This window comes from Thalassophryne amazonica, chromosome 17, assembly GCF_902500255.1.
Source record: "Thalassophryne amazonica chromosome 17, fThaAma1.1, whole genome shotgun sequence".
Classification (NCBI taxonomy): Eukaryota; Metazoa; Chordata; class Actinopteri; order Batrachoidiformes; family Batrachoididae; genus Thalassophryne; species Thalassophryne amazonica.
Genome location: NC_047119.1, coordinates 53239773 through 53255081, shown reverse-complemented (window position 1 = coordinate 53255081; position 15309 = coordinate 53239773). Strand labels below are relative to the sequence as shown.

The 15309-nt window shown below is 41.2% G+C and overlaps 1 protein-coding gene across 3 annotated transcripts in view; it reads right to left on the bottom strand.

Annotated features, from left to right (window-relative positions):
* Positions 1-1130: 1130 nt before the first annotated feature.
* The window catches only part of LOC117529159 (amyloid-beta A4 precursor protein-binding family A member 1-like), a 50484-nt gene continuing 36305 nt past the window's right edge, over positions 1131-15309 (bottom strand). For 2 of the 3 annotated variants that reach the window (XM_034191859.1, XM_034191860.1), the window contains 6 exons: positions 13212-13412; positions 10611-10790; positions 9667-9879; positions 7133-7252; positions 6844-6984; positions 1398-1469 (listed from right to left, as the gene is read on the bottom strand). In XM_034191859.1, coding sequence (XP_034047750.1) covers positions 1398-1469; positions 6844-6984; positions 7133-7252; positions 9667-9879; positions 10611-10790; positions 13212-13412 — 927 coding nt within the window. Of the gene's footprint in view, positions 1470-6843; positions 6985-7132; positions 7253-9666; positions 9880-10610; positions 10791-13211; positions 13413-15309 lie in introns of all 3 variants that reach the window. The other variant, XM_034191857.1, reaches the window with a different exon arrangement.

The following is a 15309-nucleotide window of genomic DNA, read 5'->3' as shown; positions in this document are numbered from 1 at the left end:
CTGCCTGGAATTGTCATTTCACTGCCAAACAACTTTACATCTTAAAATGGATACCAACTGTACAACATACTTAGACAGTTCACTTGTAGGAAAACCTTGTGTGTGGGTTTTTTTTTTTTATATATATATTTCACCTCCCATCTTTGTCACAACTGTGAAAATACTGATTGACAGTAGAAACGCATTTAAAATTTTGAAGTGAATTCAGAAATTAGGGCAGAGCCACATTATCAAAGTAAGTCCTTGATAGCCTCAATTCTGCATGTTTGATTTAGTACTTTGTTCCTTCAGTATGGGCAAAGCTGTCACTGAGCCCAACTTAGAACTAGCAGGTAGTCTTCACAAAATATAACCAAACAGATCATTTATTGTATACAAGTATACCAGGTCTTAGAGTTTTGGCCCCCTGTTGGCTCGGGGTACGAAAACACCCAACATCGACCTTGTCTGAGGTCTAAAGCCTCCATTCTGTGTCAGTTTTGTGACAGTGAGCAATACTATCAGAAACCACAGGGGCAGTGGAGCCTATAGCTGATAACAGCTATAACTTCACCAGGACACAACAGAAACTTCTGACTATGGCAGAAAGTTATAAGAGTTTTACCTGTGCTGTATTATATACTACTGCATGTATCATATGTTGCACCTGAGTGTTGTTTGTGTTAGTCTGAAAATGCTCCATGTACAAGATAAACATGCCTCGTTGGTCTATAAGACACATTTATTTTTGGAGTCGCCAACTCACGACAAAGCGCCTTGGGGTGACTTTGTTGTGAGTTGGGGCTATATAAATTAATACATTGAAATTAAATTGAATGTGGTGCTACTGCTTCATCTAACGAAGCAAAATGAATATACTTGGTGTATTATAATGCAAACTCCATGTTAGCAAGCAGACATTAAGGAGCACATTGTTTTATATTTGATGAGTTGTGCAACCTAATATTTGGTAAACAGTGCTTTCGGGGGTAAAAAAAAATGCATAAACCGTGCAGGATCTTGAAACCCAATTAGAGGAAACCAGGTGTTAAGCTGCATACATCAAACTTTCCATGTCTGGTTGCATTTGAATCTGAGCTCTGTTTGCTGTGACTCAGGACTTTAAAACTTAAACAGTTTTGCCTTTTCTTTCAGAGTTTATTCAGCAGATCTGACATGCAGTTCATAGGTCCAACATTTACAGATTACAGCTACTCGGCTTTCTGCCACCTGGTGATAAACATAAATTAAAAATCCACAACTGGTCTTTGGTCAAATGTAAAATACGTTATGTGAACACACTGCCTCCTGCTGTTGCACTGCAGATATTTACACAAGCACTGTAAGGCGTCACATGACATCGAGGAGGGTAAAAGTTCTTAACATGGACACATAAATACAGACAGATATGGGGGTATTCAGATGTAGACCGGCTGCTCCTGTGCAGTCAGTAGACGGTACATGGCTGCAGGCATTGTCTTCATGTGAATCTGCAGCACACACACAAAAAATAAAATTAAAATTTTTGCTGGAACTACTTATGGAATTGATGCAGTTTTTTTTATTTTATTTTTTGTATTTCCTGCATTTGCAATTTGTAAGTATAAGAAAAAAAAGTTTTTAAAAAACAAACACCTGAATGGAAAAAAATCATCTCCTTTAAGTCTTTCACTTAAAAATAAAAAAAATCTTTCTGACATGAGAATATGTAAAAATTTGACTGTCATGCAAAATTATGTTAAACAAATTACATTTTTCATCATTAAAACTACATTGTGTATAATTTAGTGCTATCTAGTGGTGAAGCTTCACATTGCATTATGCTGTCGCTGGTAACGACAGATAAGTAACAAATTTTCACTTTTGTCTTGTTCCTGGGTTAAAGCCACAATTTCCCATTTCTTTACAACCAATCAAGAGAGAAAAGAGTGGTCTTGACCTCCAAACTTTGGTTTTGTGGTCAGGACAATGAAATTTCAAATTAACCAGTTTTTGCATTCACTGAGTGGTTACTACTAATTTCTGGAAAAGTTAAGTCCATTTGTCAGAGTTGTAGTCATCATATTTTCTTTTTGTGATCATGTCAAAAGGGTTCAAACAATACAATGTTGGCAAAGCAATTACATTTATGAAACCTTCCTCATTTGTAAAGATTGAGCAAGAACTTTCAAGAACAGGAGAGTAATTTACTGAGGTTTGAAGAATCTCCTTTGTTCATACATATTTCACTCTTAGAGAGTAATGAAGTTTGCTGTTCCAACAATATGGCGTGAACCCACTGACCACTCAACCAACTGCTACTTCTGCATGGTGGATCCTTCCAAACGCCGAAGTGGGAAGAATGCACCTGCTATTCCTTATCCTGACATTCCATTTTCCATTTTCCATTGCACCAGTGCCACATAGTGCTGAGCTTCCTGTACCTTCACCTCCAGAAAGAAAACAACCATCAGAAGAAGAAAGCACTGAATCAGAGGATGGGGAGAACAGGGAAGTGTACTGTGACATTACAGATACAGTCTGTGAGAGGAATCCCTACTTCCCAAGTCAAGGAGATCTGAATGACCTCATCAGAGATCTTGGTTTGACTAAGTCAAATGCTGACCTTTTGATCTCAAGGCTGAAGGAGTGGGACTTGTTGGATGAAAGTGTGCAAGTAACAAGCCAAAGAAAATGTCGCCAACTTTTCTCTATCTTCTTTTCCAAGGAAGAGAGTTTGTGCTATTGTTGTGACATTTCAGGACTGTTCAATGCAATTGGAATTGCATGTAATTCAAATGAGTGGAGACTCTTCATTGATAGCTCATCCAGAAGCCTGAAGGCTGTGCTACTTACTGCACAATGGGAACAAGTATCCATCACTTCCTTTGGCTCATTCAGTGCATCTCAAGGATTACAGTGTCAAATATCTGCTGGAAGCTTTGAACTATGATGAGTATGGATGGGAGGTCACTGGGTACTTCAAAATGGTGGCATGTTTGATGGGACTCCAAGGAGGTTTCACCAAGTTTCCCTGTTTTCTCTGCCTTTGGGACAGTAGAAACAGGGCAGCACAGTATCACCGGAAGCAATGGACCGAAAGGACTGAATTCTCAGCTGGAAGCCGTAACATTAAACATGAGCCACTGGTGGATCCTCACAAGGTTTTGTTCCCTCCTCTGCACATCAAACTGGGTCTCATGAAACAATTTGTCACAGCGCTTGACAAAGAGTCTGCAGCATTCAAGTATCTTCAAGACTTTTCCCAAAGCTGTCAGAGGCAAAAGTGAAAGCTGATGTTTTCACTGGACCAAAAGTCAAGAAAAAAATAGAGTGCCCTGAATTTCCAAAGAAACTGACAGCAAAGGAACAGGAGGCATGGAAAAGTTTTGTTGATGTTGTCCAAGGGTTTCTGGGCAACCACAAGGCTGACATTATGTGGAACTGGTTGAGACTTTGGTGAGAAACTATGGCCAAATGGGTGGTAGGATGTCACTGAAGGTCCACCATCTGGATGCTCACCTTGACAACTTCAAGGACAACATGGGGGTATACTCAGAAGAACATGGGGAGTGCTTCCACCAAGACGTAATGGACTTTGAACACAGATATCAGGGATCTTACAATGAAAACATGATGGGTGACTACATTTGGGGTCTGATAAGGGAAAGTGATTTGTTGCACATTTGCAAATCAAAGAAAACTTTTCATTTTTAACTTTGTAAAATTGTTTTCAAATGTTTGAAAATAAACCTTGCTGCAGTTATGTTCTGTATTTTAGTTTTATTGTGAAAAAGTCAGAAAATTATCAAAAATAGGTGTTTTGAGGGGATACAATTGCTGTGCAGCCCCCCAAAAAAAAAAAAAAACAAAGTTCGGCATGAAAATTGGGCTTTTTCTATTGTTTTACAATAAATGTAGCTGGAAAAAGACACAAAACAAAAAATCATGTTACACAGTGAATTTTGCTTAAATTCCTTGAAATTCATCTGTTTGCAGCCATGTGGAGTGATTTCTCTTGTCTTCATTGATTTGCTGTGTAAACTCATCCAACAGGCATCTCCCAATGAGTCAATGTGCAAAACTCGCACGTTGTCTGGTTAACTGTCAAATAAAGCACTGCTATTGGTAGAATATCTGACATCATGCAAAGGTTTAAGAGGAAAGTTCACAAACACAAGACTTTTTGTTCACATGAATCGTGAGGAAGCGCAAGTGAGAAGGAAAGCCGGTCAGAGGACTATTCGTCCCCACTGTGGTTGCGGTTGAGTGCAGCGGGACGCCAAGCAGGTGGAAGAAAGAAATCTCACTGTGAATAATGACGTTTTCATCAAGAAAACTGCTCGGAATTAATTTAGTGGTGTTTAAAAAAAAAAAAAGAATAATTAAGAGTATAGCACTCATCATACAAACATAAACTAGAGCACCGTGCTCGTAGAGCACAAACCTCCGCCAACAGTAGTTTCCAATTCCACAAAAATTTACCTTGGAAAAAAATTTCAAATAGTGGTGCAGCTTAGCTAAAATTTCCATAAAAATTGTTTATTTTGTGATAAAACCATGGAATTTGGCAGACATATTTTTAAATTTTGACCCCTGTCTAATTCTTTATTGACCTCTGTAGCTCATTAGAGGTCAGCTCCAGGATGGCTCCATATCTGAAAATAAACATTAGTTAATTTAGAATATGTGTGCCAAATTCCATGCTTTTATCACAAAATGAACAATTGTTTTGCTATACCACCCCACTAAAAGTCAAAGTCCTGTTAGAAGCTAAAACATAATATAAAATGTAGATCAAAAGGGCTTTTCAATGTTAAAAAGAATCAAATATCCACTAAAACCGCAATACTGATCTGATGTAGATCACACTTAGTCTGTTCATTGAGAGTGTCACTTTGCACCTCATTGTCACAAATAAAAGTGATTGAGGCACTTTTGACTGAGATATAATGCAAAATGTACATCAAATGGGCTTTTCAATATTAAATTCAAATGTCCACAAAATCCACAATCCGGATCAGACTTTGTCAGGTGATAGTGAGTGCCAGACTGCACCTTACTTTCAAATATGAGAGTGATTGGGGCATGTTTTATTAAGACATAATGTAAAATACACATTCAATGGGGTTAGACTTAAATGGCCACAAAATCTGTAATCAGAGTTCAGTTGATAAAAGATATCCTACATAACGCTCTCCAATATCTATATCTTAATTGACAGAGTTATGAATTTTTGAAAACCCGTTCATTCTTAAAGGATAGGGATTTTTCCAAAAATTTTTCATACTTTGACCTATGAACTTGAAAATTGAATGAGTCTTGCCTATCAGGATATGAACCTTCAGTAAAAATTTCATGATAACACATGAAAAATGTGGGCTCCAGCGCTGTTCAAAAACAAACAGCCCACAAGATTGATACTTGCACATGTATATATATATATATATATATATATATATATATATATATATATATATATATATATATATATATATATATAAGACAATCTTTTTCTCATCTCTTCTGTCTATGAAGTTGCAGGAAATGGCTTCCATTGATATTTAAAAGCAACACTTTATTTAAAGGCAAAGCTTCTTCTCTGAATTTTTTTTTTTAATCCCCACCTACACTCAAGCGTGGCTGTTTTATAATCAGGGTACATAAGTGGATTTTAAAGATAAAGTTAGGTTTAATGACAAGGTGGAAATGACCAACAAAGTTTAGTTTGCCATACATGGATAACTACTACTGGTCTATCAGCAGCAATGGTCATTTGGTTTGATATCCCCATTTGTTTACCAGTTTTTACCAAAATATCTGTGTCATTTCCATGATGTCTAAATTTGATTGGCTGCCAATACTATTATTTATTTAGCAGGTAACCACGAAATGGACTAATTTCCCAATTAAAGCCTACTGTATAACAATCTAACTCCCAGGATCATTGCCCAGTGGGGAAACGACTTGAAACAGGCATTCAAAAATAAAATGTCCTCTCCATAGATAGAGTGCTTTTCAAACCCAAGCATCAGTGTTATGTGCATAATAATTTTTTGTTTGAAAGAGGTCATCACTATCTGCGATTCCACTAAAGGACATGTACCTAAGTTGCTCAAATGTCTTTAATATTGGGGTGTAACTCTCCATCTGTCAAAAACTGTCTTCTCCAGAAAAGCTTATTGTCCAACATCACTATTTGAGAATGCAGAAACACAACAGCAGTTGTATACTCTGAGTACATTCTAACCATCAACTGTATTAAGGGTATTGTATATATGGGTAGATTGCACTGATGTTAGTCTGTATAATTTACACAACAATTATCTTAGTAAAAAAAAAAGTCCTCTCTGGATAGTCTAGCAGATCATATCTGTAAGCTCACATATGCAAACATCTGACAGGTTTGAAACTTTGGGTGTTTCAGTAACCCCAGTCAGCAGTTAGATATGGATGAATAACTTGATCAAAGTAACCACTTTAATTTTTTTGGTGCCACTGACACATACTTGCGTACCCTGACTGTGAAACACTGCCACTGGGAAAAGCCCTGGATGTTTTAGACAACAGGAATTCCTTGCCTTTTTTGTAATAGGATCAATGATCAAAAATTTAAAAAAGTCTACTTTTCTCTTCTTCTTCAGTTTTGCGGCTGCACTGCAAACCGCGAAATACCCTTTTAGTTCCCTTTTAGGCTAATCAACCTCCACAAGCGAGCCCGCTCCCGTGTAGCTATGAAGGACTCATCAGTGTCTGAAAACACTTTGATTCGTTGTTGGAGGTAATTACACACACACACATAATTATAAATATATTCTACAATCCAGAATCGGGCATACTGGAGCTTTTAAGATCACAGACCTTTAAGTAATTCGTCGTTCATACCTCTCCCATCGCATTCGACAAGATCTGGACGATCTTCTCATGCTGCGTTGCCACAACGCTCGTACTGTTGATCTCTATGATCCGGTGACCGACGCGGACACCGCCTCGCTCTGCGATGCCCCCCCTCATCAGGCTGCAGATCTGCACGCACAGGAAGTTAAAGATGTAAAGAACCCCACCCCCGTAAGTCACATGATTCCAGAACACTCGTGTGTTACGAGCTTTTTGTTTCCTGCCGCTCACACAGCCTAAAAACCAACAGTTAGCGTTATGGTCGGCCAACACTCACGATGCCGTTCTGGACGCTGAAGCCCAGCTGGTATCTGAGATCCGGCCTGCGGATGAGCACCATGGTAACAGGAGGACACCTGACAATGTTCATTTTGATTCTGGACTGAGACTTCAGACCCTGCAGGGCGACAACAACAGAGCAGCGACAAGTTACGACACACAAGGAGGCGGCAGAACTTCATACAGACAAGAAAAAAAACATCTGAAAGGACAAGTTCAAAGGTTAAGTAAGTAGAAAAAGAGTGTTCAGTGTCGGACAGTTCCTGAACGTGCTGCAGGTTTTTGTAGTCAAATTATTTGAAAAATCTTGTAATAATCTGCAATAAACTCTTACTTAATAGGCGGATAGAAAATATTACAGCTCCATGAAAACCTTTTTGGCTGAATGTTCTTAAACATTCTCTGGTTAAAATCCTTCAGTGTTTCTGAGACTTTCAGATTTTCTGCAGCTGAAGCAAGATGAAGCTGCAACTAGAAAATCAAACTTTCAATTGAAATCTTTTTTTTCTCTAGCCGACTGGTCAGGATGACAATTTGTACTTAAGAATCTTTATTTTTATCTTAAATGTTCACCACCGATTAAATTTCTGCATAATTGGTGTTCGGGTAGGCCATGGAGGAGGACTATCAGTCGGCCTCTAAGAGATTCTGGCAAACCGTCCGACGCCTCAGGAGGTGGAAGCAGCTCTCCACCAGCACTGTTTACGGTGCGGGTGGGGAGCTGTTGACCCTGACTGGGGATGTTGTTGGGCGGTGGAAGGAGTACTTCGAGGATCTCCTCAATCCCATCGTCTCGCCTTCCGAAGAGGAAGCAGAGACTGGGGACTCAGAGGCGGACTCATCCATTACCCAGGCCGAATTCACCGAGGTAGTTAGAAAGCTCCTCGGTGGCAAGGCTCCTGGGGTGGATGAAATCCGTCCTGAGTACCTTAAGTCTCTGGATGTTGTGGGACTGTCTTGGCTGACACGCCTCTACAACATCGCACGGTGATCGGGGACAGTGCCTCTGGATTGGCAGACCGGGGTGGTGGTCCCTCTGTTTAAGAAGGGGGACCGGAGGGTGTGTTCCAACTATAGGGGGATCACACTCCTCAGCCTCCCCGGTAAGGTCTATTCCAGAGTACTGGAGAGGAGAATTCGACCGATGGTCGAACCTCAGATTCAGGAGGAGCAGTGTGGTTTTCGTCCTGGTCGCAGCACACTGGACCAGCTCTACACACTCCATCGGGTGCTCGAGGGTTCATGGGAGTTCGTCCAACCAGTCCACATGTGTTTTGTGGATCTGGAGAAGGCATTCGACCGTGTCCCTCGGGGCACCCTGTGGGGCGTGCTCTGGGAGTATGGGGTCCGGGGTCCTTTGCTAAGGGCTATCTGGTCCCTGTATGACCGCAGCAGGAGCTTGGTTCGTCAAACCTGTTTCCAGTGCACGTTGGCCTCCGCCAGGGCTGCCCTTTGTCACCAGTTCTGTTCATTATTTTTATGGACAGAATTTCTAGGCGCAGCCAGGGTGTAGATGGGGTCTGGTTTGGGAACCACAGAATCTCGTCTCTGCTGTTTGCGGACGATGTGGTTCTGTTGGCTTCGTCAAATCAGGACCTTCAGCGTGCACTGGGGTGGTTTGTAGCCGAGTGTGAAGCGTCCAGCATGAAAATCAGCACCTCCAAATCCGAGGCCATGGTTCTCGACCGGAAAAAGGTGCTTTGCCCTCTTCAGGTCAGTGGAGTGTCCTTGCCTCAAGTGGAGGAGTTTAAGTATCTCGGGGTCTTGTTCACGAGTGGTGGACGGATGGAGCGTGAGATCGATAGACGGATCGGTGCAGCATCTGCAGTGATGCGATCGCTGTATCGGACCATCGTGGTGAAGAGAGAGCTGAGTAGGGGGGCAAAGCTCTCGATTTACCGATTGATCTACGTTCTGATCCTCACCTATGGTCATGAGATTTGGCTCATGACCGAAAGAACGAGATCGTGAGTACAAGCAGCCGAGATGAGTTTCCTCCGCAGGGTGGCTGGGCGCTCCCTTAGAGATAGGGTGAGGAGCTCGGTCACTCGGGAGGAGCTCGGAGTCGAGCCGCTGCTCCTCCACGTCGAAAGGAGTCAGTTGAGGTGGCTCGGGCATCTTTTCCGGATGCCCCCTGGACGCCTCGCTGGAGAGGTGTTCCGGGCACGTCCCATTGGGAGGAGGCCCTGGGGAAGACCCAGGACATGCTGGAAGGATACATCTCTCGGCTGGCTTGGGAACGCCTTGGGGTTCCCCCGGAGGAGCTGGGGGAGGTGTGTGTGGATCGGGAGGTTTGGGCGGCTTTGCTTGAGCTGCTGCCCCCGCGACCCGACTCCGGATAAAGCGGAAGAAAATGGATAGATGGATGGATGGTGTGAAAAGGGAGAAATCGCTTTGTTCCACTTCCACTACAAACAGATGGGACACGATGACATCACATCCCTCCTTCTCTGCTCACAGCGGTGGGACATAAAAATGAGATAAAACCTCTATTTCTCAGAATTAAAGTTGGCGTGTGAAGCGGCGGCGCACCTTGATGATGCTCTGGCAGGTGTTGAGCGGCAGACCCACCAGGCTCGTCCCATTGATGGTCATGATCTGGTCTCCGATGTTGAGCCGGCCCGACTTCTCTGCCGGACCGGCGTGCATCATGCTGGCGATGATGACGGTGGGGACGATGGAGCCCCACCCCGACTCCACGATGACCACGCCCACAATCTCCCCCTTCTGCTTCTCGATGTAAACCTGAGAGTGGATCTCCACGTTAAACAGCATTCAGCTTCCAGACAAAAAAAAAAAACGACGGATATAAGCAAACGCTTTAAAATGACCTTTGATATTAAAGTTACATCAAGTGAAGCACTTTGACCTTTGTGCTTGACTCACACCTTCAATCATGCAAACAGGCTGAAACAAGAGTAAAAAATTGTATTGATCTTAAGAACACCGACACTGTTCCTCGTGAGTGTTGATCTGCAAAAAGTAAAAAAAAAAAAAGAAGAAGAAGAAGAAAAAAAAAATTCACTGTGCAGCTGATTTCCGAGTGACGGTAAATAAATGAGATTTTAGATGTAAGTTTAACAGGTTCAGTCAGGTTGGGTGTGCACGAGCTCTATGGGTTAGCTGCAAATAATTTTTATATCCTAAACCAAATAGTGTTGAAACTAACTTGCAATAAAAGATCTGAAAAAGAAAAGTGTTTTGTTGTTTATATGTACAGGTGTCAATGTCCTTAAATCATTAAACATAAATACATCAATTGGATTCTTCTTTTAAATGACCCTTTTTTGATTGTTGAACTCTTGGCTTCAGTTGGCGGCAGTTTCCTCGCTTGCGAGGATAGTGGGAAGGCCTTTTTTTTTTTTTTTTTTTTTTTTTTAGTTTTTAGTTTTTTTTTTCTTGGCTTCAACACTTCAAACAAACTAATAAAGATAAAAATCTTATGTTACTTTGCTGCACCCTGGTGGGCCACTTACGTCTCTGCAGTTCTCCGACTTGGAGAAGTGGATGAGGTCGTCGTTGTACATGTCCTGAGTGTTGAGCAGGTCACTGTACTCCCTCTGGCTCAGGTCCTCGGGGTCGATCCCGTTGGCTCGGAGGAACTCCTGGTAGGCCACGCTGAAGGACTGACCGATGGACTGAGCGATCAGCTGAGCCTGACGGGGAGAGAGAGCCACTTTTACACCCCTGATCAAAATGTTTATTGTAGTTATCTGATGTGCTGGCATCCGTGGTCACACAGATGAGTCGACCTGTCCTTATCTCGACACTGCCCTCCACCGTGATAACGCCGCTCGCAGTGCATCTGCAGCACTGACGGCAGTCATGCTGGAGAGACTCTCTCCCAGGATGTGCTCATACAAGCAAAATGTTTGTAAAACTTTGCAGAATCCACTGCTGTGATTGGTCAGACTTGCAAATGTTTGCATGTGTTCTACCTACTCGAATGTGCTTGCATGGACTATACCAGCAACCAAGAGGAAAAGGAAGAAGAAGAAGAGGAGGAGGAGGAATAATAAAGACAGATTCTCTTTACACCATACAGACTCACAGGCATATCACGTCATCAACAGGCATACAGTTTTAACTTATGGTTAAAATTTTAACCAAACGAATTCCAGACAAGTTATTTAAATTAACGTCATGTCTGGCGTTTTATAAAATGAAAATATCAGCTATATGTTTTCGTTTTAAAGTAATGCACTCATTTTGAAGGTTTTAGTTTTTGGACACGCATACTGCAGTGCATTATGGGTAAAGTTTCACAACACGAGAAATGCATTGAGATGCTCTGATCAGGCTGCACTTTAACCACTGCACACAGACAACAGCATTAAACTCTTTGTATATTGTGCCTAGAACTCTCGTGAATATATTCTCTGGGTTTATAGACGTTGTTATTGTGTTTATGTAAAGTGAAGTGTATGTGACGTGAAGTGGTAAGTGAAGTTTGCTCTTTAACGTTTCCATATTTTCTACTTAACATATACTTATTCCATTATATTAAGATAACTTTGCATAAGGTTATCCTATAATGACCGTTTTTTGTCAATAAAATACAGTATGTGAAGTCATTATGACATCATAATTAGTAATAATAACACCAACATATTTGTAGTGATTACATGTTTGTACATCATGCCGTGCAAAATTGGTAGTAATATATCATGTCGTTACTGTCATGTTATGAGAAATTGAAGCCACTTTGCCATATCTATGACATTATTTTATGACATCATTTTGATATTTTTTGTAGTTGCCATTTGCAGCAGAAATCATTGTGAACATTTAAGTGATCTAAGGCACATAATCAGTAAAACTGAGATGCATAACCTAAATTTGTAGGAAAATATTTGTAAGAAAATACATTATGACATTTTTGGCAATACAATCAGATTATGACATCATAATGACATCATATTACACTGTAATGATACCAAAATGATGCTAATGGTTAAGTTTCATGTGTAGATCATCTCCTGCAAATTTGGTGGTCATACGCTATACCGGTCACTAGTTATGAGGGGAGCCAAAAGAGCCCCCCGCCCCAAGAATCCCAAAAAAGCCTGGTCTACATAGGGTTAAATCACACTGGACAATTTGACAGGATGCAGCACGTCACTACTATCAAGTGCGTGAATGATTTTTTGATATATGGGCACTCTCTTTTGTCGTCCACTGTTTGATTACATTGCGACACTTGAGGGGGAAAAAACCCTGTTTTCCCGCCTGGAGACAGCTGTGCCACAGACATTACAAAGGACTGACGTTGACACTGCAAAATAATATTCTGAGCTTCATCACATGGGTCCGGATGTTTTTAATTAGAGCATTTTGTTGTTTCTACTTGTTTCTGTCAGATGTGCGTTAATTTTTTTGCAGGGACAGATTGTTGCTGCATCAGCTGTTAAATGGCCTCAATGTTCATGACATAATTTTAAAATTTTAAGTTGCGCAACCCCGAGCGGACAACAGATAAAACTGGTTTTCTGGTTTTCTCTGATGGCTATAAATAATTAAAAGTTCCACATCTTCAATGAAACCCGAGAGCTCCAGAATTTTTAAATTCTTGGCTTTTAAATTTTAAAAATTTAAAATTTTTTAAAAAATTTTATTTTTGGCAGGGTCCGGAAAAACTATTTCATACTGTTCATATGTTCAGATGTTTTTTCAATGGAAGATAATGATGAAGAAATGGTGGCAAATATTCAGTTACCAAACAAAATTACTCCTTTTTAAAACCTTTCTTCATTTTTTTTTAATTGTTGCATCTTTTCTCTTTTTTTTTTGCCTTGGGTGTGGGTGGGAGGAGTGTTAAATCACGGTCATGCAGAGATGAAAGAAGCAGGTGGTCATGAGGTCATGTGGTCTAAAAATTAATAAAAGTTCTTACTGCTCTTAAATTGATTAGATTCTGTGTGGCATCAGTCCGGGTGTTGAAATGATAAAAACTTAATTTACAGTGAAATCTCAGAAAACTCATAATGCATCGCCACTCTGTAACCCTTAAAGTGATTAAACAATCATTTCCCCGTCTGCAGGTTGTGATAATAGCGTATTAACGGGCATTTCCTCACATCCTCGGACTCAAAGACGTGGCAGATCATCCGGTAAAGCCGCCTGTCATCCTGCGTCATGGTGGCTTCCTCGGCCGTTTGGTCCAGTTGTTCCTGAGCGCTGCGGGATCGAACCATCTTTCCGCGAGCCATCAGCACGACCATGTTGCCGATGTCGGCGATGTAGGAGATCGTCCTCAGCGGCAGGTCCATGATTGAGTCCTGGAGGACAAAACAAGATGTAGATTTTAGTTCTTTGTTTAAAATTCAGTCAAACCTATAAAATACTTAATGTTCCAGCTGCTTGGGAAGTATTCTAATCTAAGAGGGGTTTGGAATGAGTACCGTATTTTCCGGACTATAAGTCGCACTGGAGTATAAGTCGCACCAGCCACTTTATCCATTATAAAGAAAAATAAACCATAGATAAGTCGCACTGGAGTATAAGTCGCATGGACATACAGGTATGTTAACTTAACATGAAAGTTCAGATATAATATTATGATATTATGATGATAATATCTGCACATTGTTCGAGCACCCATGTGCGGACTCGCTCCTCTAGGTTTTAGCCCGCGATTAGCTTTTTTTATTTTTTTCATGGTGGTTAGAGTAACCTCCATTTTCCTCCAGTCCCTCACAAGTTTCTCACTCACTCCAAACTCTCTCTCCGCTGCTCGATTACTGTTTTCGGATGCATATTTCACCAGTCGCAACTTGTAATCTGCAGAGTATGCTTTTCTTTTTGGTGGCATTTTTTTCTGGCCTTCTCCATTGTCTTGTTATCAGTAATGTTGAAATTTTAATTTTTATATGGTAGTCAGAAGTCGCAGGAACAGTCACACAAGCCTTGAGCGCCCTCTCGTGAGCTGAATTTTACCTATGGATATGTTTGCATTTTGCGGACCACATTGCGAGCCGAACCATGCAGCACCTACCTGCGCAGCTCATGACCTCCCTGTGGTGTCGAAGCCAGCTCCTTCCAAGTGCAGATGCTAATCCTCCGCCGTCGCTCACCCAGTGCTCCCACACAGCTCTGAGCATCAACTCTGCTCACACTGATATTCAAGGGTTGAAACTGTTTTGTTAGCCCTCCCGGAATAAGCACCGTGTTCGTCTGCTTCACACGCTGTTTCACAATCATTGTCTGGGTGAAGTGAGGAATACGCGTCCAATGTTCTGTTCTCTGATTGGTTATCGCGACCAGCGTGACCTATAGGACGGCTGCCATACTACAGTGCCCATGATGCATTGCATTTCCGGCCATTTTAAAACATAGAGCGACTCTGTCACGTAAAATTGTTTTATTACGGTAAATTAATTGAGAATCTACCAGTATATTTTTCATTTATAAGTCGCTCTGGAGTATAGGTCGCACCCCCTGCCAAAACATGTAAAAAAGTGCGACTTATAGTCCGGAAAATACAGTAATATTCTTGAAATTAATAAAAATTGACATCACTTATGCTGAACTAGTTGGCAGATTATTGACAAACTATGAAGAACTCATAAGAAAAGTCTCCTTCCTGACTTCTCTGTTTCGATTGTGAAAAATCATCTTTGATGGATTTTACCTGAGGCCATCAAATATGGCCATTGGGTATTGCAAAGGCATTGCATCTGTCTGTCTGTGCTCAGAATAAGTCCAGTCCTAATACTGCCAGACTCTTGAAATTCACAGGAAACATTCTTGGGACACAGACTTTGGACAAGTTCAAAGATGGCTAACCTTGATGTATTTTAAGCAGTTAAAAAGTCACATACTGTTTCAATCTGATCTGTTTGGCTTTGAGTGATGTGAGTGACAGCCAATCAGAGCAGAGCTGCACCGTGAGGTCACAACTGTACTATCACAGCTTTCAATTATAGCGACAAACTGTGCTGACTGTCAATGGTTTCTGACGTGTTCCTGAGCCCACGCAGTAAGATCCTTTACATAATGATGTTGGTTTTCAATGCAGTGCCACCTGAGGGATTGAAAGTCACGGGCATTCAATGTACTACGTGTAGAAAGTTCTCCAGATTCTCTGAATCTTCTGATTATATTATGGACTGTACATGATGGAATCCCTAAATCTTTGCAATTGAACGTTGAGAAACATTAAACTGTTGGACTATT